This window comes from Balearica regulorum, chromosome 23 (assembly GCF_011004875.1).
Source record: "Balearica regulorum gibbericeps isolate bBalReg1 chromosome 23, bBalReg1.pri, whole genome shotgun sequence".
Classification (NCBI taxonomy): domain Eukaryota; kingdom Metazoa; phylum Chordata; class Aves; order Gruiformes; family Gruidae; genus Balearica; species Balearica regulorum.
The window spans coordinates 2,712,382-2,738,844 of record NC_046206.1 but is presented as its reverse complement, the minus strand read 5'-3'; the positions used below and the strand labels follow the sequence as shown (position 1 = coordinate 2,738,844).

The 26,463-nt window shown below is 47.1% G+C and overlaps 1 protein-coding gene across 7 annotated transcripts in view; it reads right to left on the bottom strand.

Annotated features, from left to right (window-relative positions):
- SIK3 (SIK family kinase 3) overlaps positions 1–26,463 on the bottom strand; it is an 83,821-nt gene that overhangs the window by 30,351 nt on the left and 27,007 nt on the right. For all 7 annotated transcript variants that reach the window (XM_075774384.1, XM_075774386.1, XM_075774385.1 and 4 more), the window contains exons 2-3: positions 7,424–7,540; positions 5,188–5,251 (exon numbers count right to left, since the gene is read on the bottom strand). In XM_075774384.1, the coding sequence (XP_075630499.1) occupies positions 5,188–5,251; positions 7,424–7,465 (106 nt within the window). In that variant the 5' untranslated portion in view covers positions 7,466–7,540. The remainder of the gene's footprint in view (positions 1–5,187; positions 5,252–7,423; positions 7,541–26,463) is intronic.

The following is a 26,463-nucleotide window of genomic DNA, read 5'->3' as shown; positions in this document are numbered from 1 at the left end:
CTCTAAGAGATGAAAGGTGGGCATACAGCAGCAACCCAACTTAACTCCATCCGCTTAACACCTCAAAGCGCCCAGACAGAGAAGCCACACATCACACCACCCTGCAAGCAGGGATGGACAGGCAGGAGACAGGCAGTAGAAGTGGCAGCAACAAGAGGAGAAAAAGCACCCCGCTCCCCTGAAGCATCGGCAGAACAGGCAACCGAAAACTCTGCCAGAAAAAGCGTAAAAATCCAAACGAGCTGCAGTTATGAAATACATTTCTTACCCTTTCCTAATATCTCTCTACTCTATAAGCAAACCTAGCTAAAACTGATGTAGCACGGTAAGCAGTTTGCAAGATTACGGAGTTAAGGACAGTGCTACGAGTAAAAAAAAAAAAACACACCAAACCCCAAGAGAAAGCGGAGAAGCATCCTGGCTAGTCCCCAGCAACCACACATGGGACCAGGAGTGCTCCCGAGTTTGCCCACCATGTGGGAAAGGCTTCAGAGGTCTGCACAAGCCTTCTCCCCTCCAACGTGGGCCACGGAGTGGGTTAGCAGAGGCACTAGCAAGCCAGACCCCGAGGGCTTATCTCCTTGCCCACCTCAAGAGGCTACTACTTCTCGGCTGTGCTATCGAGTCGACCTCGAAAACTTCTGGACAAAAATAGGCTGAAGTGGTTCATTTCACTCCATAACCTCCAATAAACTGGAGAGCTCGATAGACGAGATCTGTTCTTGAAAATAATAAAAATAAATCACTTCTGAAGGTTTCTCATCAGGTGGTTGTATTTTTCCCAGTCACCCATTAATTAAAATACCTGCGACATAATTGACTTGCAGTAAATACTAATTACCAAGATCCATCAAAGCAGTTCTGCTGGCTCCTGACTGCACAGCAACCTACTTCTCTACATTTGACTGCTCATGTTGTGCAACAGAGTGGAGTTGTTTTTCAGAGAACTTGTCAATTAAGTTCTATTCATCGGATAAACTTATTCCATGTGCAATTCTGAACCAGGCCTGGGGAAGGAAATCCATGACCAATTCTGATATGACCCTCAAGTCACTTGCTAGGAAAAGCAAACTTTACTATCTCAAACAGCCCCATCATATCGTATTTAGTCATTTGCGCAGTCATAAGGTTTTTTACTCTACAGAGTTGGGGGACAGACAAGCAGGGTTGAGCAAGGGCCCGCTCCAATTTAAGCATCCCCACTGATCGACAGCGCGTAGCTCGGCTCCTAAACAAGTCAAGGTCATTCACATCTTTTACTCCACTTGAATCTGGGAGCACAGCCTGCCGATATAGCCGGTGCTCTTAAAACAAAGCGCAAGGCTCCTATCTCTCTCAAACAGCCCCTTCTATTAGTCAGTCCTGCTGAGGCTGTGGGAAAAAAATAATCTTTTTAGGTTAGGCGTGAAATTTCACTTTTCCTGAAGAAGCATGAGTGGAGGCAGGTCTCCAAGCTCTGCACATAGGCACAGCACTGGGAGACCGCTGACATTTCTGCACCAGCTCCAGAGGAAGGACAGAAACAATGAAGCTACAGAATACTTCACATACCACCAAGGGCAACTGTATGCCAAAATTAACCATTGCAAGCTTAGTCTGCATAAACCTCTCGTGCAACGGAGGCTGCAGAGATGACCCGAACACTCAGCTGGGAGCCAGCACGCTCATCTCCAGTGCACCGAGTCCAGCAGCACAGACTCGCCACACCTCGGTGCGCTCTTCGGGAGCTGAAGGGGCGTACGGCGTTGCTCCTTTGAGTGTTTTCCAGAGAAGGGATGCATGCTCTCCTTTCACAACCCTTAAAAGCATCAGTTGCTGTTCTCTGTGCTTCTACAAAGCACCTGATGCTGCTCTCCACATTAGAAAACACAGTAAAATCCTACACTGAAGAAAAAAGCATCTTCTGGTTAAGAGACAGGACTAATACACAGGTTTCCACTTTTCGCCCCTAGACAGGCTCCTTGCGCTTTTAAGTCACTTTCTGTCTGGAAAGCGAACGCTGCTCGAGCTTCGTGTGTAGTGGATCAAGTTAAGTTTCCAGCATATTTGGTGACCTTGTGGTCTCAGAAGCAGCCTGACCTTCTAGAGACTGGTACCATGTCGTTAAACGTGTCTGTCCGGTTCACACTCAGAAAGCTTCGGATGAGCCGGAGATGGAGAGAAGGGGCAGAGGCAGCAGACGTGCTAACCACAGTAACAGGCCATAGTTTTGTCAAGTTTCCCAAGAATTTGTTAATCGACCAAGTACCCGTACTCTTGTCAATGAGGACTGCAGATTATTTACAGTATTGATAGTAAAGAGCTGAAGTCAAAACAGACTTTTAGACTATTTTCTGTTTGACCTCAAGAAAAGGACACTTGAGGGACCTGGAACAAAGAGCACCCTATGTTTAAAAGGAGACATTCATTTGTTCCTGATGTCAAACCAGCAACCCAACCACACGCAAAACATGCGTAGGGACAAAACCAACAATTTACATTTTGCTGCTTAAGCCCACAGCACAAGTCTTCTCCCTGATCCCCGTGCGCCGCTATGCAAACAACATGAATTATCCAAACGTTTCCAGTAACAGATGAATCAAAGGCACTCAGGGCACAGCTTGCCCACTGAAGGAGCCGTCAGCCCTTTTACTGGAAATTCAGATAAACAGGTTCTAAAGCTCTCCGAGGTGATAAGCCAGGAAAGCCTGCAGAGCTCAGACCGACAAGGGACAAGACAGACAAGCATCCAATGCTCACTGACTTAAACCATGGCCATTTGGAGAAACTACCATTCTTTCAGCTAAAAATTCCAGCCTATATTACTGCCTATGAAATATTCACAGTTGTACAGTACAGTTTAAACCTCTGAAAGCCTTTTCAAAGCATCAAGGGAAACGACTTAGATTTACTTCTAACAAAACCCTGTGGTCCGCAGAAGCATGAGGCTGTGATTTCAGATTATTCGAGGCGCTCAGCCTTACACCGAGTGTTTAGCATCCAGAAAACCACGTTGTCAGCCCCACAGCTCAGCACTACACTTTTGCATTAAAACCTAGGTCACACAGACGTTGAGACAATCGAGAGAGACAAAAGATGCAGCACAGGCACATTTAATACGGAGGATTCCCCAGGAACAGTGACTGCCCTGTCCATGCACGCCCAATGTGGCTATCCCTGCGGCACGTCCAGCCATTCCTAACAAGCCTACCGTAAGAGGGACGGGCACCGAGTCGGAGCAACGCGTAGGCAACGTTTTACCCTCCATAACAGGTAAACCCCAGCTTCTGCCCACTGCACGACGCTGGCAGAGCCGGAGCGGGTGCGAAGGCAGCCCGTGCCGGGAGAGACTTTCTCCAACAGCACGAGGACGTGAGATTCTTCAGTGCTAACGACTGCAAGGAAACCCTTCCAAAATGGGTTGCTGTTTCCTCCCTGTAAATTGCTTCCGCTGTTAGAACAAAGTCTGCATGACTCCTCAGGAAACGCCAATGACAAAGAGACAAGGTTTTAGTTTCCCCCTCTCTGCTCCAACGCCAAGGGCACGTGGGGCCTTGTGCAGCACCTGAAAAATGCTGCAAGTTGGCTGTTGGGGCTAACAGGCTCCTGGCTTCAGTCTGGAAAGACGTCAGGGCTGCTCCTGGCTATCAATGAGGAGAACATGCTGGGCAGTGTAATGGAAATTAGCCATGCTAATGAGCTGAATTTACTACAGCATATTTCAGACAGCAATTAGATTTTCACTTTGACTCGTGTAGAAGGCTATTTTTGCAACCCAGAAAATTCATTCCAAGTTTGTATATGAGCTTGCACACAGTTCTGGATTTAAAAAGGATGAGTCTATCTCTGCCAAATTCAACAGAAGAGGGAGAAAAAGAAAGAAGTGGTTTATACTTTTCTGCGGTGATCCATGCACAAGCAAGCTCTAATACACATTCAGGTGATTTTGCTTGCTGCAGAAGGCAAGAAGAATTTCACAAGCCTTCAGAACCGCTGGGTGTCTTACACTGTGATTCATGTTTGAGGAAACAACCGGGCTGGAGAAAGTCAAGGTTTCTCATCCACACTTTGCAAATATCAGCTGCTACTGGCTTCTTCCTTCAGCTGTCACCTTCTCAGAGAAGAATCCAAGGGACGTGGACAATGTCAAGAAGGCAGCATGACACGACAGCCATTTACAAAGGTACTGAGGAACTGGCATTAGGTTACATTCACTGGAAACCAGCATTTTTTAGCTCCAGTTGTCTTATTTTCCTTAGTTTGGGGCTTTTCTTGCTTCACCAAGAGCTCCATCTTTTATTACAACTCAGCCCCAGTTCCAGCAGAGTGAGAGGCTCTGACATCAGAAGTGAATATACGGCCATGACTTAACAGGACAAAAAGGAAAGTATTTCCATTTAGCTGACAGGCCATATGTGACTATCCTCACAAGGACATTGCCTAGAAGCAGATTTAAGCCAGCTCGCTTCAAGCACAAAGGATTTTCCCCCTTTTTCTGAGGCTCACATTGGCTAAGCTGGTAAAGACCCATCTTGCAAAATTCTGACTCTGTCACCTGGCACAGAATCCCAGTGTCTGAGTAAATCTCTATTTCTACAAGTTCCTCATTGGTTGTAATCAGACAAATTAATAAGTCAGTCAACAGTTCTGCACAGATACTTTTTTTTTCCCTTAAAGAATAGCTTCTGTGGTCTAGAAAGCTCAGCCAAAACATTGTTAGCAGACAATGGAGTTTAAAATGGATGTAACTAATATATGCTAAGATAGCATCAGACGTCAAAAAGATAAGAAAATACAGGTTTTGAGAACAGAATACTACAGTACCACAGGACAGCCTGATTCTCTGAAAGCTACTGATAAACACCAATGTTTCCGCTACAGTTAACAAGTTTCACGTCACTTGCTGGGAAGCAAAGTATTCAGCAACACTTTAAAAATCCAACCAGATGACTATTTCCAACATCTTTAATCCCAAAGTCAGCATGAAAGAGGAGTGGCACCACCTGTCAATGAATAAACAGAGGTTATGGAAGTTCTTCTTCCATCGTCAAGTTGGTATCATTTATTTCTTTACCCCTCCTGTCAAAGGAACATTTTCAGGCTGAAGGGCATCTCTCAACTGAAACAAGAGAGCATGGCAGCTATTTTCAGTTTACTGTAGTTGACTGAGTGCATTATCTGATTAAAAAATGCAGTAAACGTACTTACCAAATATTTCCCCTCCGCTAGCATACTCTGTCACTAGATAAATCATCCTCTCCGTCTCCATAACCTGGACACAAGGACAGAAAAGCGACAGATAAGGAGACTGCTGTGTGCAAAAAAGCAGCGTAAGCAACTGAGAATTTTTATTCCTTTTAACACGCACGTAGCTGCTTTCATCAAAGCAAAAATATTACTTTCCCACACTTTAGAGAGCTATGCAAAGGAATGGACAGGAGCTGGGGAAAGAATCAAACAGTGAGGATTTTGGGGCCATAGCAGTCCAACATGCCTGTCTGACAGACAGTGGGTGAGGGCATACAATCACCCTGAGCACGGAAAAAACAGCAAATAACACCTTCCTACCTGCAGATTTGGTAAGGGTGGCTCCAAGGGCTCTTTTGTGACCTGATTATGTTTTGTGATCCGCCTTGGGGCAAGTACACACTTGGGGTGTTTTCCTGAACTTGATGCTATTTGCTTAGCAGGCTTCACAGCTTTGTCAATGGAAAAACACTCCCAGGACCGCAGCGCTGAACTGCCAGTGCCAGGCACGACAGGTCAGTGTTGATATTCTGGGTGTTTAGAAAAGGCCTGGAAACATTTTGATTTTGTTTTGACTTTTCTCCCTTTCAAAGACAAGTGAAAGTTCACCTTTTGACACAAAATGGACTATTATCCCAACAGAGAAGCTAGGTACCTGGAGCCCAGCACTGCTTGCTCTTACTAAGAATCAGGACATCACATTTGAAAAAACACAACCCTGATCCAAACAGCAGCTGCTTAAACAGCTGGATCGCTGTTATTCTGCATTTTAAAACAAGAATATAAACAGAGATGAACCTCAGTTCTGCTCAAGTGTCACAGGGCTCGGATGTCATGGTGATACCATATATCCAGAAAACCCCTAGGTAGGTATTTTTAAGTGCATTTCTGTTCCCAGACACTATCTCTTACACTGTAGACTACTGTCATCATAGACATTTTCTCCTGCTTCACTTGCACCTTTTAAGTTTTATAAGCTCAAGGAAATGTGATTTTTAAACTCGGATTCCCAACAAAAAGCTGTGAAAGGCTCAGAATTCCCAGCACCAGGTTTTAGGAGTTTTTAATCTAAAAACAAATGTCACTGAAAGTACCCTGACAGAACGGCCAAATGAAACATGCGCCACAGTTCGTACTCCTTTCTCACCACAGCAAAGCTGAGCCACAAGTGTCACCTGTTTGATATTGTATCAAAGGCTTCAGATGGAATGAAAAATGGGGGTTTGGCTCCAAAAAAAAAAGCTTTAAGGAGTCACTTTGCAGAGAAGCGGTCCCTAAGAATGCCACAATTCTGCAGTGTCTGGTGTAAGCATCTCGCACTTGGCAGTTTGGTCAAAATAGCTAAACATTAACCTCTGTCACTTCTACTCTTTGGAGTCCAAATAATTACTCATACCTATCAGGCAGAGTGAGGAGGAGACTGGGCTTGAAGAGACAAGAGTTGGTTCTGGGGAACAGCCACTTCTACCGAGGGCTACCACAACAGACAAGTTCAACATCTTTGTCAGCGACACGGACAGTGGGATCAAGCGCACCTTCAGCAAGTTTGCCAAAAACACCAAGCTGTCTGCTTGTCTCTGACCTGTTGCACCTTCCTTGCCGCTCTATTTGATCGCACGGTCAGAGGGGCACCACCAAATACGTGCGTAAAAGGCAACGTGCATGGAGCCTGGCTCTGGTGGTTTTGTTTGCAGACTAAGACACCAAACAAGCTGGGAAAAAAGTCTGCAAACAGCATTCAAAAGCAGGTCTGCTGCTGCTATTGATCACTTTCCAGGAAAGCAGAGAGTCAATCACCAAGTCCTCTGGGCCACAGGGCAACTAGGCAGGGGGAGGAGAGCAGGGGACCTGCCTGCTTTCAGTCCTGCTAGCGGGTAAGACTTACTCTCTCCCTTAAATCGAGAAGGAGAGCCTGCATCCTGTTTCAACTGGGAAACTGAAAAGCACACAATAGCCATAAACAAATGGCAAGAGGCCAGCCCACAGCGGAAGTGTGATCTCCCAGAAAAGAGAAGGATTAGCCACACTCCTCCCCTCCCGCCCCTCTAATCAAAGTACTTTGAGACCTTGAAAACAGAAAGGATTTTCCCAGTATTTCACCTAGGAGAAATGGAGGAATAGCCCTAGAGAAAGCACTACTATACAGCGTAAAGCTATAGTGCAGAGGGATGGAAAGGCCACTGCAGAGTGCTCCTACCTGGTATAACCTGATGATATGTGGGTGGCAAAGCATCTTCATGATCTGAACTTCTCTAAATATCTTCTTCAGGTTCTCTTCGTCCAGCTGTGTCTTATCAATGATCTTTATGGCAACCTAGGAGAAGGGGAAACAAAAGAGAGGTTGACCCAATCGCCTATTTGGAAAAGCGTTTTCAAAACCAAATACTGCTCATAAGACCCTGCTTTGCTGAACACTGCATGGAAACAGAATACGTTGCCGCTGCCTCAGAGAGCCCGGGATCCCTGAGCAGCCTCCCAAAATCCAGCCAGCTCACCATAAAGCAGGTAAGGAAGCAGCTTTGCTTCCTACCTCTCTGTATTTTCTCTAGCAAGGGTATCTCATGAAGAGAGCAGTGTCACAGAAGGTAGGGGGATTTTTAGGCTGCTGCCCATTACCACAGTACAACATGGTCGCAGAGGCACCCAATACTGGGCTGAAACGCCTAGATATATTTCAAGTGAGTCCAAACATTTGTTCCGTTTGCTGAAAGGAACCGGTTTCCCAGATCTCGCCATCCAGCTTTGCTCTTCAGCCTCGTCACTGTCATCTTAACTTACCGCTGGAGGATGTGCCCCCACGCCAACCTGAGAGCTGTGGTGCTTCGGTGTAACAGCAGTGAGACAGATGGAGGACTTGCCAGCTGGCTGCACAGAGGGGGGACAGCTTTCAGGAACCGAAATCCGGACGCATATCTCACTCGCTATATAATAAGGCTGATAAATACAAGCAGGGATGGAAGTGGGGGGGTTCAGGCTTCCAACAATTGAGGTATTTATTTATCTATTTTAAAACAGAAGTGCTCCATAGCGCTACACTAAAATAGTTTAAACAAGTCTAAGTGCTTCCAGTCAGCTGCTCTCCAGAAACTCCCAGCCTCAAAACGTTCCTCGCTTCTCTTCCCTCCGCCTTCCCTGAGCATCCTTCCCTAGTGCTGGCAGCTCCCAGCTCTTTTGGGCACAAACAGTAAAGCCATCAGGCTCCAAACGGGGAGACAGATGCTTCTGTGGTAAGAAGTCCACGCACAGGTAGTAAGGAAAGGAATCTTTTCCAGAAGGCCAGGGTTAGCAGGGAAGAAGAGACAGCCGCCAGTGACACCTTGCCAGAGCAACCAGCTGAGAGAAAAGGCTGCTCTTAGCAGCAGAGGAAGGTTTGCACTGCTTCTTCTGAATCAGATCTCAGCCTTGAGTTAATAAGCACCTTCCTCCCCACCAAGAAACATCAGTGTGAGCGAGCAGCTATAGCATGCCAGCCTAGTTCAAGATTTGTGGGCTGAATTAACATCCACCAGCAGGTTTTCTCGCTCAGAGATGGCACTTTCCCTGGGAAAAGAGCCGCTTGTACAGATCTGCTCCTGGTTGCTTTGCGAAAGCATAATTTACAAAACTTCTGTCAAGGAAGACTGCAGAATCATGCAAAGACATGGGGAAGGGCATGCAAAGCAGCACTGCGGTAAAAAGCGCTGATGATGCACAACCAGAAAGATCTGACACAGGAGCCCAAAGCCCAATTACAGAAATGCTTAGCTTGTAACAGACTCCAAAATTCGCTGGGGACGAGGACAAGTGCTCCGCGCACAGAGGCGTGCCATGTCCGTGGACAAAAAAACCACAGTGGCACGCAATCCCAGACACATGTGCTTCTCCTCTAGTGCCAAACCCCCAGTGCAATGCTAAAGGATGCTCTAACGGGCATGGCGCTAGCTGGAGAAAAAACAAACAAAGGATCTTTAGGATCTTTAAGGGAACAATCTGAAGCACATGAAAATTAAGCTTCATGTTTTATGATAAAATCCTTGCCAGGGGAATAACTGCCCTGCATGTAAGCAGCACACAGCAGAAACCTGAAAAGGCACCAAGCACAATAAGCTGTTTCTTTCATTTGAAACCTTCAATTCAGAGTACAGGAACGATTCCAGACTTCTAAGTCACTGAGCATGCCTCCTACAGCAAGGACAGAAGCTGAAAGGCAGCCAGGTCTGGCACTCGGCACAAGAAGCTGCTGGCAGGAACGGGGCTACAGCTGAGACACAAGGTGAAATGGCAGAATCGGACCCCAGCCCGTGACGCTGCCAAGCGCTAACCGGCAGTGATTAACAGGGTGACGGGCTGCTGCTGTCCTCTTGTAGGCTGGCAGCGCTCTGGGCTGCAGCTCCTCCTCTGCTGAGCAGCAGACAGGCAAGAAGCGCACGTTTTGTTAGCTACGGTTCTGGTAGGTCTGCACGGCGTGGTTTCAACGACAATGCTCAGGAGTGGACCGGGAAAGCTGAGAGAGCCGGAGGGGGCTCTGAGAGCTCTCACCGCGTGTTTTTCACCAAGGATCTTCCCAGCAAGAACGTGCTTTCCTAAAGCTTAAACCAATGTACATAAGAAAGGAAGAGAGGCTTCCTCAAAGAGCGAGGCCAAGATGTCTACCAAGAGACATGAGTCATTTTCAGGCACAAATACGAAAATGAAAATCCACACAGATCTGCAGTATGGCTAAGCTCCTTACTCATTTCCTAGCTCTCTATTTGCTCTCAGGAAATCTCATTTCCCAGCTTAATTTATGGCTCAAGTTGACACTCTTGGCCAAGTTCAAGGTATGTAGAGCATTTGCTTGCCTAGAACTTGGTCAGTAGGGCCAGACAAAAAAGAACGGAACTACTCTGTTTTCTCTGTGATAACGCAGGGCAGGGAGAACCAGGCTGCCACCTCACCTGCTTGCCTGCCCCACGCTTGTTACCTTGCTCCGCTGTGTGCTTTACACGTGGTGCCCTGAAACTCCACGCCCAGAAGACACACAATACCTGAATCTGCAGCAAAGGAACACAAACACCAGCCAGAAGATGTCTCCTTGTGAAGGATCTTGCTCTGTGTTCGGCCAAACGGGTGGCCCTTGAGCAAAGCTAAACCCAGCCTCAGAAGCAATGAGGAGGAGAGACCTGGTGCTTCTGAAGGGGTTTCTTCATTTCCATCCAAATGCCTCCAGCAACTGATGTAACATGAAAGGTAAAAGTCTCCTGAAAAAGCGTGGGGAAACCACCTTGTGCTCTGGTTTCAGGAAATTCAGAGCTTCCTCACAAACGTGCGAGGGTGGAAGTAGGAAATCCCCTCTGCGCGCACTTGCAGAAGGGAAGGCGCAGGGAATTTCAGGGGGGGGGGCTTGCATTTCACCTGGGGCTTTGGGGAGGGACTGTCCTTGCTTTGCTTCAGAGGACTGCTTTTTTCCAAAGAGAAGGAGTGGTTGAAAGGCTTTCCAGAACAGACCAAGTTGGTTTCTCCATTCCTGCATTTCCCAGCTGGCTAATATTCTCCCTTCCCTTGAAAGATGATTCAGGATTTCAGCAGGGAAAAAAAAAAAAAAAAAACCAAAAAAAAAAGACTGGCAGAAGTTCTCTGGTCACATCAGCCAGACTGACTTCATCTACAACTTGGTCACAGGGAAACAACCACAATGAATTCTGCTCTGCTAAGCGCACGCTCTCCTTCCTTTGGGAAGGTCTGCCCTCCCTAAGCCTCCCAACCAGGAAAGAGCCCCCGCAACCACACGCCGATGCAGGTTATGTGTGCAAACTTGCAGCCTTGCGTTGCAGTTCTTCCTGCTAACAGTAACTTGCTGTTGCAGTCACAAAACCATCACGCCCTGGGAGGAAGCATCGAGAAAGTAGAGGCGAACAGGCCTCACGCTCCAACTGGTGGGAACGCTAACATTTACAGCGCCACTGGAGCTAGCGTTCTGCAGTATTATTTATGCAAAAAGAATCCATTTCAGGTAGTCTCATGAAACACCAAAAAAACCCCCAAACCCAAAATCAAGTGCATTCCCTCATGCTTACACATACCACAAAGTAGAGGGGAAAGAGCAAGACTAAATGTCATTAAATAAAGCACAAATTCAGCTACAAGTAGAAGTGGAAGAAAACCGTGATCTAATTTTTTAAACAATGAAATACCATGAGAAAGGAGTCTGAAGAATTAACTATTCTTTTATCAAAAGTTAATGAAGCTTACAGGCAGTAGGACATACGCCAAGTCTGGAGCATACATGCTGCTACCAATTAACAAAATGTTCCCTCCATCGCTAAAAACATTTCATTTTTTCCTTCTTGGATCCAAGTAAAACTCGCACTGGTAATTTGAGGCAGAAATTGTTACTTGGAAGAGACATTAATCCGCTAAAAACAACAGTTGGTAGAGAGAACGTAAGGTGTTCAAACAACTCCAGCAAGTCACCGCAGAGGTCTTGGTCTTCGAATCCAGGTGGCTCGTCCATTTTATTTCCCATTTTCCTTGTCCTGGTGCACTTCAGCCGAACACTGCTCTGTATTTTTTGATTCTAAAGCTATGCTGAATATGCATACACGCCAGGTGAAAGCCCTTGAGAAGCAGTGGAAATTTCAAACACAGATTAGCATGAAAGCAAAAGGGGTAGTTGAGGAACTACAGGAGAGGTACTGAAACTCTGGAGGGCCAAAAGGGCACGAGCAGTTATCACCGGTATCACCACGTCCCCCTGTGCCACACGGGAAGCCAAGAAGGACAGAAAGGAGGTATATCTCAGGTCAAAACAGCAAGTTGCTTTCACTACACCCCAAAATTCTAAGTTCCTATCTCGCTGAGACACCAGATTCTAAAATCTGGTAGCCACCAGAGCTAGAAGATCACGCCGAGGGTGAGTCTCCTAAACGAGGCACAAGGCTCGGGACAGGAGAGAATACCTACTTGCAGGAATTAAAATTTCTATAGACATCCTGTTTATCAGCCAATCTTCATACAGACTTCCTTCAATCAATACTGCCCTGCCAACAAGAAGGGAAATAAATTGCCGGGTGCCCAGGCAGAAGAGTACGAGGGCAGGGAAAGGACAGCCACTGCACTCTTAACTGCTCCAACTTCTCGGAAAGTATCCAAGAGAGGTGAAAGAGGTAGGAGCAAGCAGTCTGGTTTTAGTGGAAAGAAGCCATGAAACAGTGAACATTTCCTCTTGCTTCTGTGCAGTGAACAAGGGAAAAAAAGCTAAAGACCCTGTCCTGGGCTAACATCTATTACTTCATGCCACACATTTGCTTGGATCCAATTATAACTATAATTAAACTATAATTAAAGTCTCCTGCCTGGATGATCATTTCATAAAGAAACCACCTTTTCCATTTCAGTCCAGTTGTTTCTATAGCTGCCTAAGCTAAAAGTCAGGAAAAAGCCCACTTCTTTCAGAATGGAACAATGTGATCGGTCTAATCAGCAGTCATTATAAGTGTAATTACGCCAGTAAGCGTTTCCATAAGTCAGCAATTGATCTCCTCAATGTAACAAGAGCCAACAGATGGCACCGACAAATCGACTGCACTAAAAAAAAAAATCAGCATGTTTGTTTAGGAGAAACACATTTCCTAGAATTGTTCCGAGAAGTCCTCCTGCTCCAAATTCCTCCTGGAAAACCCTCAACAAACATTCCCTGGATGTGTTCTGCTGTAGATTTCCATGACCATGTAACTTGGTGCCTGTTACTCTGAGGGCACATGGCAGAGTACAACTGAATGAAAAGCTGTCCCCAGTGTGGGTCTGTGGACTAACAGATGAATAAGCTTGGAGAAGGCCAATCTAAATGCAACGACAGTTACCTGAATTCCTTCTACATTTGCAGGTTAGGTCAGCTGAGAAGCCCCCTCCTTTCCACCCGCTGGAGCTAGAGTTTTACAGGCTGGCGACGCGAGCTGTCAAAGGGGCTGACAGAGAAGAACTTCCCTTTCCAGCTGCTCCTGCCTGCCAGAAGCATGTGGGAAGCTCGGGAACATGGCCTGGTTGGATTAGGCAGCCGCTGGAAGGGTAAAAATCACTCCTGTAAGCTGCACAGGACCTTCAGGAGAACTCCAGTAGCAGAGACCAGAATTAAGACAGAGGGGGAAGAAAAAAAAAAATCAAAAGAGAAACCCCTGACATCAGCAGGAGATGCAAATTGCAAGGCATGGCAGTCCCGGCCCAGCGCCGACAGCACAACGTACCTCAGGTCATACTTAGGTGTTAAATACAGAATCCTCCAGATCTTCTTTGCTGCAAGTGGGACGGTGAGCATTGAATTGCTACAATGCACCCACCAAGGGGCTGACGCTCAACCATTTCTTCTTTCCAGCCGACCTGCACCGCACTACACGCTCCAGCGCCATCACGTACAGCACGCTGTAGATCCTGCTCTGCCGCTGCCTTTTTTCCCCACATTAGAGCTTATGCAGAAGAGCTCTGCAGAGCAGATAAGCAAGCAAGCGGACAGAGAAGACAATATGCATACTAGCTACGTGTAGAGGCACTGAACTGGCATATGGACAGACGTCTGTGACAAAAACAAAACTTGAACTCTAGGCTACCGGAGGTCACATCCCTTTCCGGGAGCTCAGTCTGATAGATGTCACTCTACAGCAACGCCACGTTTCCGTATGGATAGTCGGATGGCAGAGGCACATGTTTTTCAGGCAAGCTGTCATCACAAGTCTGCTTGTGTGTTTAGGGTCACCAAAAGCAATCGCTCCAGATTTAGATAGGCAATTTGTACAATTTTTAGTCAGAAGAAAATGCTCGACAAAAGAGATGCACTCTAACTGACATTCTAGATACCCAGATAATAGAACTTGTTTCTGAACCAGCACGACTTCTCTTGACAAGCTCATGGGCAAACCAGAGGCATCTCCTCCTTGGAATTATCTAACTAGCAGAATCTATCTAACTAAAAGTGATGTGGCAGATAAAACCAGGACGTTTTGCACCAACACTGGTGGCTTCTGGAAGTGGCACAAATGCAAATATTGGCAGCAACTGAAGGCAGGAAACTGTGGACCAAGATGCATATAGAAAAGTTGCATTTGCTCAGGAAGGAAGTTATCGCCTTGTCCACATCCCTCTTCAGAATCAATGCAGTGACTTGTATCTTGCACAAGGTGAAGAAAATACCGATGGTGTTTTAAGAAAAGTCAATATGTCCAAACCCTCTCGGCCTACTGCAACATTAATACCCCGCTTGTGTGAACGCTGTACTCTGCTATGACCTTTCCTTGTCCCCAGGGGAACAGAACCAGGATTGCAACGACAGAGGCACAAAAACCACATTCACATCTACAGCTCTGCAGATCAGCTAAACCCAGTCAAGAAAATCTCAGCATTTCAGTAGCAGTGCAACAAGCCTACAAACAGGGTTGGAACCACTGCAGCCAGAGGAAACTCATCTACAAGACCCTCTATGAGCCCAGCCTTTACTCAGGCTGACAACCAAACTACCCATTCCTCCTTTTCCAGTCTCGTATTAACACTGCACTAGCAGCTGCAGCTTCTCTTTTCAAAAAGAAACCGCCAGACACATACAAGAGGTGAATGCCCCTGCCCAAAACACACTGCTTCACAGCACAAGCCTCAAACGGTGACAGAATCCCAAATGCAAGTTCTCTTTTTTTCCTATTCTGCAAGATACAAGGGATGACGACGGGTGCAGCCTTGCATGTTCCGCTACAGCAATAGAGAAATGACGTTCTGCAAGCAACAAGCAAGCTTGATGGCGTTGCTAAAACTGGCTTCCAGGAATTGTTTTCTCCTCCACCTGCCACAGTTACCTTGCATCACAGGTCAGCAACAGTGCAGTTCTGTAGAGGTTTCCCTAATTATTTCATCACCTGGGGTAACAGTAGGAAACAACAGGGTGAAGGTAACTCCGAATCTCCAGCTGCCGAACATGCTCATCTAACTACACCACAGGCCTGCTCAACAGCGTTACGGGCATTAAGATTGCTGAGAGAGGCAAGGGAAATGTCACTGGAGACGACGGTGAGGTAAACAAACCATTTCAGTGCATGAAGAACCTCCTCCTGCAAATCAGAGGTGCTGCCAGTGCAAGGTCTTCAGCTTGCAGCAGGGACACGCCATGAAGCATCACCTCAGACCACAAACACAAGACTTGGGAAGGGACAGCGCAGAGGGCCAGGCTGCAGCACTTTGCACAGAACTGCAGCAGCAGCTGCTTTGCTGTGAAGAGCTTCTCTAGGTTGTACGGTATTACAACATCATACCACAAAACCTGATGGCAGCTCAGCAAGTTACCTGGGCTTCAGGCTGGCCGAACTTCACCAGAGGACCAACCTGCAGCCAAGGCGGTCGGCCATCCGCAGCTGAAGCTCCAGAGTCCCTTAAGCTACACCACATCTACGTCCAGCCTTTACCTTTCTTAAGGCAAAGCTGCCAGAATCTTTCCCGAGTCCTGGTCAGACACTGAAACTCCTGGTCCCAGCCACTACTGCCTTTTCTTCCTCAGCTCCCGCGAGAGACCAGACAGGATCGAACCAAAGGCAGAGCAAATTTTAGCAAACCAGATTCTAGCTAGCCACACCTAACCAATTCAAACAAAAGCAAGGTATATTCACACAATTCCCCTCTCTCCTAAATTCCACCGGGTTAACTTTGTACCATGCTTACATTACAACTGACCTCTTCATCTTTTTATTTAGCGCTCTGTTACAAGAGGAGGAAAACCCTCCAGCCCCACGGCTTCAGCTGACATTGGCACCAATGATTTGTTTTTAGTTCAGAAGCCTTATAAAATTGCTGTAATGCTTAACAGATGCAAGTTGAAGGAACTTCACAGGAGTCAGAACCATGAATTAGAGGTGGTATGGAAAAAGTATTTATTTCCCCTGGTTGAGGAAAACACCAAACCAGACCAACAAATGCCAGTCAACCATGATGGCCTGTACTACGACACTTAAGTATGTCCACATGTCCATCCACGGAGAGCAAGCATGAAAGACTCAATGCCTGATTAGGGGATTAAATTCAACTCCTTCATACCTTGACTACAAATGCAGAATATCTAAGAACTGGCATTAAACGTTAGCTTAAGCCTAAGGAAAAAAGCTTAGGCAAAAGCCAAGTATAGGACCCTCGCCCCGCCACTAGCTCCTCCTTGGCTTCGTTACGTCTTGTTCCTGCCTGAGGATGTCTGATCTAACAAGAGTCTTTGCACGGCAGGGATTGAGATCTCCAAACCAGTGCACGCTTTAATCAGTTCACAAAACCCAAGTTGCAAATTAGGCCACTATCTGGTCAAATCTAACCCAAGCTGCAGGTGTAAAACATCACACAGGGAAAGTGGCCCTTCCCTGTCACATTATCCATGGCCCTGCATTAACTCTAGGGGGATGTACCCAGGCAACACAAGTACTCTGTGGGTTTGCTGGAGTAAAAGGAAAGAAAATTCAGCAATGAACACTGCTGTGGCTCAGCCGTACAATCTGCTGACAGTCTGCAGAGCTACCTCCATGGGTTCTATGCAAATTAAAAGCAATCTTGGCACTTACTACACAAAGACTGCACTTGCTAATTAAAACCGGTTTTTGAATGAGCTTAGACTAGTACAGAACCTTATGGAGGTACATTTAAATTGATGCAAACCAGTTAACTAGTCAAATGCAATGTGAAAAAGCAGATCCTGGTCACGTAAGACCTACTCTGTAGCGGGGGCTCAGATCCCATCGCTCTGGCCAGCAGATGTGAACGCCACATTTCTGCTTAGGCCTGACCAGGCTCCTGCTTACACTACAGCTCAGCTTCCTGGCAGCCTGCACGAGAGAAGCCAAGAAGTGAACCAAAACCCAGGAGGACGCTCACCCACCTTGGTCCCCTTTCAATACAGGTCATCCTCTGTCTCAGGGCACCATGTTCAAACTGTTTCCTTAATCACCCTCCACCCATAAAGTAATTAAGTAGCCGAACTTTTGTCCAAAAGCACATAGGCAGCAAGGTCTGTGCAACGCTGGCCATCAGGACATGGCACTGACCTCATTTTAAATTGAGACGAATGGACAAAAGGTCTGGGGGAAAAAAGACGACAACACAGGATGTTCTTGCCTTTATCTGCCGTATTTCCCACACACGTAGAGCAGCGCACATCATGCTGCACGTAGGAGGGGAAGCACAAAGCAGCTCGTATGTGCTCCGCTCCGCACCTTGGCGGCAACGGAGACAGCTGAGCATCTGAGGGGGAGAGCGGCCAGGACGTCACGGGGCAGGATCCTGCGGGAGGCCAGGTTGCTTGGAGACGGAGCCGGCAAGAAGAGAAGGAAAAGCCGCTGCCGAGAAGAAAGTCGAAACGCCTGTCACAAGCAGAGTTCAAGCCCACGCCCCGATGCACGGTCACCGCGGTGGAAGGGGGGTTTTAATCAGAGAGGACGTCATCATCATCCACTCTCACGGTTGTTCTGGGTTTCTTCCAAAAACTGCAACACCCCCAGTGATATCCAACATATTGCAGCAGGCCATAACAATAGCAGGAGGATTAGACCACTTCTGAGAAAAGCTAGCTATTATAAGCACTAGGGTCTCCCCAACTTGCAGGAATTACAACCAGAATGATGCCAACTGGCATGGGGCTGAAGACACCGCTTCCCCTCAATGGTGGTTACAGTCTTTTTTCAAGCACAGAAAAAGAGTCCCTACAAATGACAAAAGTAATTTGTCCCCACCTCACAATCTCCCTGAAAAGCCCAGTGAAGGAGTAAGAAAATAAAATCTATGTGGAGAAGCGTGTTAGATCACCTACGACTAAAGCAGTCCCCTCTCTTTTGGACACTTCCACACCTGCCCTGCGCTCCCAGCCGGCCCTGCGGCACAGCCAGCTGCTCAGCACCAAGGGTGCACTGCAGCCTAAGCGTTCAATCCAAACAAGATTCAGTCTACCAACACCTTTAATACCCATTTGTCAATATTGTGACAGGAGATGTTAGTTGTGCATTATAACTGACCAGCATGCCGACATTTGACTCCTACCACCCCTTGAGATTGCCATTTGAAGATCTGCAGGGGCTGTCAAACAGCCAGTGCTGCTACAACTAAAAAGCCCAACTAGCAAAGCTTTATTAACACGTATCACAGCAAAGGAAGAGCCGCTTGAAAGAGCACCAGCGCAAACTCTCACGTTGCGACTTATTTACAGCTGCTTTGCCCAGAACCAAGCGAGAGTTGAAGCAGGATGCACCCCAACTACTAGATCCAGCTCATTTCAGCAGCCAGAGTCAAGACCTGCTTGCAAGATCACCTGTACTCCAAGGAACTGGTTTCTTGCATGGCTAACACTCTTGCCTGCAGCCTGCAGAGCTGGAGGAAATCATACAAGCCTCTTACTCACTGGTGCAGCGTTAGAGCAACACTAGGCTCTTGGACCGAGTTGCTTAGCAGCAGAGTTTTGGAAATGTAGTCGCACGCAGGAAGAAATCTGTCACAGCAGGCTACGCATCAAGAATGCTGTACGGCAGCAGCCATGGGCCTGCCTGCTGCAAAACTAAGCTGTGCTTGCTGCAACGCTGAGACCTCGTTTGGGAGCAGATGGGGAACGAAACAGTCTACCTCCCAGGTTTTTAGGGAGATACCCGTCAAACATCAGTAGGAAGTCTTTACAAAACTGCTAGGATATTAGAGCAAGCAGGGTTTAAGTGTTACTGAAAGTTCCCCTGGATTGTCATTTTGCTCTAATTTAATCATGACCTGAAAGTGCAAGTGACAAAGAAAACAGTACATTTCAGGTATGCCGCTTAAAATGGTTTCAGTGCAAGTGGATCTGAGTATTAAAACCCAAAAGCTCAGAAGTAAGGAAAGTCAGAGGGTGTGCAGGAAGTGAAGTGATAAGAAACATACTGTACTTTTGGGTTTGAGTATTTTTTAAGCAATACTTACAATGCAAAGATCACTACTCAGATCAAGATGTCTAACGAGAAGCGGGAACACCCCAACCCTGCTCACATCAGCCACACATACTGAGCGTCCAGCACTGGTGCACAGCAACAGGTCCCTCAACAAGTAAAGAGTAGTGGCTATTTTTTTAATGACAAGAGCAACACGCACGCAGCAAGAACATCTCTCGTTTGGCTCACCAGTCCTCCACACAGCACAAGAAATCCTACTGCCGTGAGCTGCAATCAGGAAAAATAACTGGCACGGTACCAGGACATGCAGCGGGGCCACAGGGAGCCTTTGCACCGGCTGCCAATGTATTTCCTGAGGCTCCTTAAGGGTTAAAGCAGAGGACTTCTGGAAGATATTAAGCACTGATGTCTTGGCTTCCCTCCTGCAAACAGCAACAACCTCCAGAGGAATCTGTCATCCCGTATAACAATCCCTTTCACTCAACCTCAGCGGCCCGTTCCCTTTGCCTCGCTGCGGCCTAAGCAGTGGTGGCTCCATGCTGAGCCATTACACCGAATTATGCCCACATTCCAGGGAGGAGGCCAGGCTCTGCAGCGACGCCAATACTTTTAATATGGAGTTATATTACGCGCAGTTATATTCAGAAGCAGGATAGCTCCTGGTTAAAAAAGGCGGCTGTAAGAACACAAAACATCACATTGGGATCACAACAGTATCAGAGAATCTAAAGCGACAGAGAGGGTGGAACGAATCATTGTTCCACTTTGTGTGCCATCAAGTCCATTTGGAATACAGCGTTCTGGGGTCTGAAATGCAAACTCGTACAGCCGTTTCCCTAAGCCTGTAAGCGTTAGGTCTTTACTATACCGAAGGGAGTCTACTTGGATACTCAGAAGAAAGCAAAAGCAACGGCACACGCTTGCAGAAAAGGGAGTAGTGCTGTGATCGTGCTACAACTCAGTGGCCCCAAAGCGGAGAGAACTGGTACCCAGGGTACCTCCTGGTGAATCGGGAGCGGTTCTCAGAAGGCCTGCAGCTAGTTCTGCTCCCCCGACACCAGCGAGAACACCAAATGCTCTACGCTGAGGAACTGGCACCTCGCACTCGTCAGCTTTTCCCACAAGTCCTAATATTCGTGTGCCACCATTAGTAAAGGCTGCTCAACAACCAGAAAGACTATGAAAACAGAGCTATGAAAAAATCTCATCGGATAGGCCAAGTCCTGAGGCAGCCATTCTCTATCAGCACAGCAGGGTTTTGCATATGATCCACAGGAGTTACGATTTCAGGTACATAAAGTGTCCACGTGTGCATTAGCGTGCAGTTCGCAGGGGCCGTACCTGCAACGCAGTGCCTACTTTTAAATGCCAAATGCATTCCTGCTACAGGATCTGTAGTCTACCGAGCGGGAAGGGACCGAGGTTTTGTCAGGAAAGCAAAGGACAAAGCCAATGACAGACCTAGATGATGTATTCAGAAATTTTTAGACGCTGCATTTCCAGCAACAGCCTTTCTACATTTGCTGTGATTAGATGGCAGTTTCTATGGGAACAAATAAGATGCCTTGTGAACGGCACTTTCTTACGGCTTAGCAGGAAGCGCACCATCCGCTCGGTACATCCAGAGATGCAGGCTCCCAGGCCCCTCGGCGTGAGCGTGTTTTAAATGCGGGGGGTGGCACACGCCCGCCCTTCTGAGGAATATCCACTGCTCTGCAAGACTGTGCCAGCCGTCAGGATCAGCGTATTCTCAGTGATGGCCAACACATTCAGTGCCTGCTTCAATGAGGGCAGCTTCTCCTGCCCATATAAACGTTCGTTCACTCAACACATGAACACTGGTTTCAAATCCGCAGGCGGTGCCAGGCCTGCCGCACCTCCAGAGGTGAGACCCAAGCAACAGCAGACATCCGCTCGTGCAAAGCAAGTCTGCAAATAGGGCCCGGGGCCAGGAGCGAGGGGGGGCACACAGCCACAGCAGCTCTGCTGCAAATTCACTTACTCCTCAGTTCCACTTCTGCCTGCTCAGAACAGTTTTTGAAAGGTTGTCGTTTACCTCTCAGACATCTCGATCAAGAACGTGTTTACTACATGCCTGCAAAACCTAGTAACTTTAGTCTGCATTTGGCTCCAAAAAGGTTAGAAGTGATCAAACCAATGCAACACAGGTTTTTAGCCCTAAAACGTCAAGATTTTCATTGCAGTTTCAAGAATACAGAAGAAAACAATTTGCTTCTCAAAACCACTGCCTCTACTTACTATCTCCACTCCTCCCAGTTAATTAAAAATCCCTCAACTAGTTGGTTTAGGGAAAGTATTGTTAGAAAGATCTGTTCTGCACTCCCTGGGCCTGAAAACAACCGTGGCTGCCTCCATCCCCCCCGATTACACAAAAGAACATTTTCAGAGGCAGCAGAGGTTCCAGAGTATCACCACCCCTCACTCCAAAACTGTTATGAAATGAAGTGGAAATTTTTAGGAAGAGAAGCCAAAAGTGAAACTGTAAGGAATGTAGCCTTCAACACATTAACCCTTGGCAACCAAGATAAAAAAATCCCAGCACCAGATAAGCCCCTTCCTCGCCCCAGTCTTGTATGCGCTTTGCAGTAGAAGCGAAACAAATTGTGCCAAATTTCAGGAAAGCTGCCTCCCCCGTGCCCCTGCCCCATCTATTTCTCATTATTCGCACTGACTCAGAGAGAGACATTTATTAGAGAGATTAAAACTAGTGACCTTAAAACCTCAATCCGGTCAGAGCAGCATCTCTGCCGGAAAGAGAGCAGGCAGCACAGTGGTACAGCTGTCCACAGACCAGCACACCCAGGGAACCACCCAGCTGCGATCTCGCTCCACCGTTACCATCCGTCACCCTAGGGACCTTCATGGGGACGCTGCTGAAAACCAGAGCCTCTATGGGCACAACAGGAGTGGCAAGACTGGAGCTCAACTCATCTGCTGTTTGCAGCTTAGTGATCTTCCCCGGCCTCCTCCAATCCCCCCATCAGGTGGGAGAACCACTGGCTGCCTTTGCCCTTCTGCTTTCAGCAGAGTTTAGAAAAGCACAAGGGAAGACGCATGGTTGGCAACTTACGTTTGACCATAAAATTTGGGTTAAAATAAACCAATATTCTGCAGTGGAAGATTAGGGGGAATACCTAAGTCAAGTCAGAAATTTCCTCACTCTTAACAAGCAAGAAGCTCATAGCTTATGAGGACAAAACCACCCTTGCAGTTACTTCCCCTAATAGTCATCAGTGATGTCAGAACACAGTACCTGCCTCTGGTAGCTTTAGGAAGCTTGCTTCAACCCCCCAAAAAGCACAAAGATTAGCTTAAAAATTAAATTTGTTTCCTAACAAGGCAAACTTGACAGAAAATCCTTCCACAGCAGCAACTGCATGGACCAGCTTTTGAAAGAATCACCTTTTGCTGTGGTGTAGAACTGAATTACAACACTAGAGAAGCCTACAAGCCACTTCCAACAATAGTATCTGATTTCCCTTATCAGTAGAAATGGTTTAAACCCACAGATAACACACTCAGGACTTGAAAACCTACACTTCAAAGCCAAAAACACAACACAGCAACAGCCTCTCGTCTCAGGGAAGCACAGTACAGCATGGTCCAAGCAAAACGGCACCCAGACAACCGCCGTGCAAGGAGAACAGACTGCCGAGCCAGCTGGGGGAACGGGCTCACACGTGGGTCGGCGGATTTCCACCTCTGCCAGACGTTGATTGCTATTTCATCGCAAAGAGCCTCGAGACACAGGGCACTGCTGCCAATCTCCTGTCCTCAAGGACCCCACAGTCCTGCAACACACGATACCTCTTTGCACTGCTCACGTGGCAAGCAAGAGCCCTTAAGATGCATGTTTTTCCCTTCTGAAGGTAGATAAGCTGAGGAGTCCTCCCAACAGCTCAACAAGCAAAGGAGGTAAGCCTTCGTCTGCAAAGAGGAAAGAGCCCCCTTCAAGGGTTATCGTAAAGGACAGAGTGGAGATTTTATTTCCAGCTTTACTGGCAAAGCAGGGACATCATCACTGTAAGAGAGAATCAAATCATCACAGCAACCAGGAAGTCAGATCTCATGTTCATCATTCACCTTTCTGCGCAAGCTGAAGCATAACACAACTACTCGGAGGAGTTAATTCAGGCAAGGCCACGACAGTTGCAGAGCTTCACACTAAACACCCAAGCAGCCCACCGCTTTCCAAGCATCACCCACAGCCATTAACCACAGCTTGGTGACAGTACATGGCAAAGGGCCAAAAAAAAAAAAAAGGAAAAATCAAACAGCAATAGGTGTCACACTCTTATCACTGCTGCTCCATCTATGCAAATCAAGCATGTTCCTCTATTCCAACAAGCTGACAGCTTTGGCTGGCAAAGCGGGAGACGGGCAGTGACCAAGGGCTCAGGTGGCTGCGGAGTTCTGCGGGGGGTTTCTGCCCTCGGCACCAACGCAGTCCTTGTCGTGCGTGACAAATAGCCGTTGCTGCGCCCCAGCTCTACAACTCAAAGCGAGGGACAACGGAGTATTTTTGGAGCACGGAGACACTGCTATTTTGAAAGCAGACTTCAGCACTGTAGTACCAAAATTCTAATTGTGGCTGCTGCTTTGCTGCCGTAAATCCTGTTCTGAGGGAGTAAGACAGCAGCCAATACACGAGCGTAGGCATTGCACAACTGGGCTTCTACAAGCACTTGGTGTGAAGAATAATGTTCTTAAAAGATTTAATTTCGAGGGAATGTTTAAATACTGAAGAGTAAACACTGAGTCAGACACACGCACTAAATACAGGTAAATGCAGCAGGGGCACGTGGAAGCAAAGCCGCAGCCTGGAATTCACTCAATGCCTCTCCTTGTACATGGGAAATTCTGGGCCCGACAGAGGACAAAGCCCCTTTTATATGGGCAGAAACTGCAAAAAACAAAACCCAAACAAATAAAGCCAATCTACAGATCCATTTGGGGGTCTTAAAACAAGTCTGCAGTACACAGCTTCGCATGTCTGAGTTGTCAGTACGTGAGCTTTTCCTTACGTTTAAAGCACAATGGTCAGGCAACAAGTCCTTACAATCAGGGAATCGAGAACAGCAGCGATACAGAAGAAAAGGCAGGTCGACGATCACCGCAAGTGTCTAGGCAACTCCTGTGCACCTTTGCAGAGGTGACCTTTCAGTAAACATTGCTCCCTTCCACGCGTTAAGGTTAACAATCTAAATATATGGTGCTTTTCCCACTTCACTGTATTTCTTATTTCTTACAGCAAACAGGTCAGTAGTAATTGCACCAGGAAGCTGACAACACATTTTGATTTTTCTTTCAGTAGACTGAAAATATTTACTTTCACAAGAACAAACTGATGCAGCTCTTGAATTATTTTTCTTATCCCAGATCTCATGGTACAGCAAGATGCATGTAAAAGCACAAGAACTGTATATTAAGGTAACTCTCCAGTTCAAATGGCCACAAAACACAGAGGTGGGTGTAGTTTCTACAACACCCCATTGTCCATACACCACATGGATAATGGGCGTCTGCTGTTACCAAGGTACCCTTCCCTAAGTGCACCACCAGGAAATAAGGCTGTTTGACAACGTCCAGAGCTAACCAGAAGCACCCTAGCACATAATGGCATTTGTTAACATCCTTACACAGCTGAACTACCATTTCAAAACAAGCTCAACAAGCCATGACAAAAGCAGCAGGCACAGCTGGAAGCTCGCACCATCCCTGCAGCCTCAGAAACACGGGCGAAGTGGGATCATTCAGCACGTCCAAGACAGGGCTTCCCTACCTGCCCATGGGCTGGCTATCTCTGGCTGCCCCGAGGCCCGGTGCCCGCTGGCCTCTGCCCTCACCCCGTGGTCAAACGGAGTTCGAGCTGCCCTTGGGCAAGGGATTTTTGCCGCCTCCTCAGGAGACCACAGATAGTTCTTTGCAAATTTGGCAGACCATGTGGGAACTGACACAGCCAGGGTGGGCAAGCCGGAGCCAGGAGAAGAGTTTTGGCTCCTAAACTAGAAGCCTGAAAAATTGGAAGTGGCACTCCATTTGTTTAAATTACCTTCTGAAACCATGCTCCATATGTGGGAATAAACAGTTACTCTGGTAGCCCTAAACACAACCAGGAGTAAATTGTTCCAAGATGCACATCTGCATTTACCAAAGATTAGACAGATAGTCTGCCAAGTTCAGGATTTGATTTTCCTTACAAGACTTTTTTTTTTTTTAAAGAACTCTTAACTGAAAATGGCAGCAAAGAAAGGTACTATATATGGAACAGACCACCACTCCCTTACCTTGTTCACATAAAGGGCTCAGTCTGTCCTGCTGCCTTGTGCAAGCAAAGACCACCCAACAGAGCACACCCTGCCTGTCCCTGTCAATGCACTTGCATAGCCCACGTCACCCTGGACTCCAAAAAAAGCAATAAACATGCATCATGCCCACATGGGCGTTATTTCGAGGGCAAGAGGAAAAAAAAGCTTTGCATTTCATCTGTGAAGCAGCAGAGTCTCCATACCCCTCACTCGTGCCAGCTCCCAGAAAGGTGTCTAACCTTTCTGAGGTCGTTTCTAGTGCTGCGGTGGAACGGGGCCACCGAAGTCCCGGCCACAGCCGGGAAAGCCGATGACATCAGGTAGGTAAAGTCTGTCTTTCAGGTAACTGCAAAAAGCACAGCATGCTGAGGGAAGCGAAGCCTTGGCCTAAGGTAGATCAGCTACATTTTGGACTGGACTTTGCCTAAAAGAACCAACACAAAGTTAGATATTAGCTCGCATTGATCTGTTTTACAAGTGCAGCAACTGCTGATGCTAAGCGCACCGAAGGGGCTTTCGGGCATATGAATTCTTCTCTGCACGTATGAGGCCAGTGATTGAGGCAGGAGGTCAGCTACGTGGATTTGGGTACAGTGATGGGATTGGGTAATAGTACTCCAACAAGAAGGAGCTATTAGCTTTTATGGTGCACACATACTGGGAGATCTAGAAAGGACAAGTTCTCAGCATCACACCCAAAAACATTGGTGTGAGCAATGCCAACTGCAGGACAAATATGTCCCAGAGCTGGGAACGTTATAGGAGATTTGGGCGAGCCTATGGGGCTATGGCTCAGTCAGTTATCTTCCAGGGAGAACAGCTTTCCCTATATAGGCCAGTTCTACCCCAGTTCTTCATTCATCACTATGTCGCTTCAACAGCGGTTCTTTCCTATCCCTGCACATTTGTAAAACACAACAAAATTAATAGTACAGATGCAAGCTTTGAAGCGATTCTTTCTTATCAGAAGGACTACCAGAGTCCCAGCTTGAGGGTAAGATCTCTGTTCTGCAGGAAACCCACTCCATCCTTCCTAG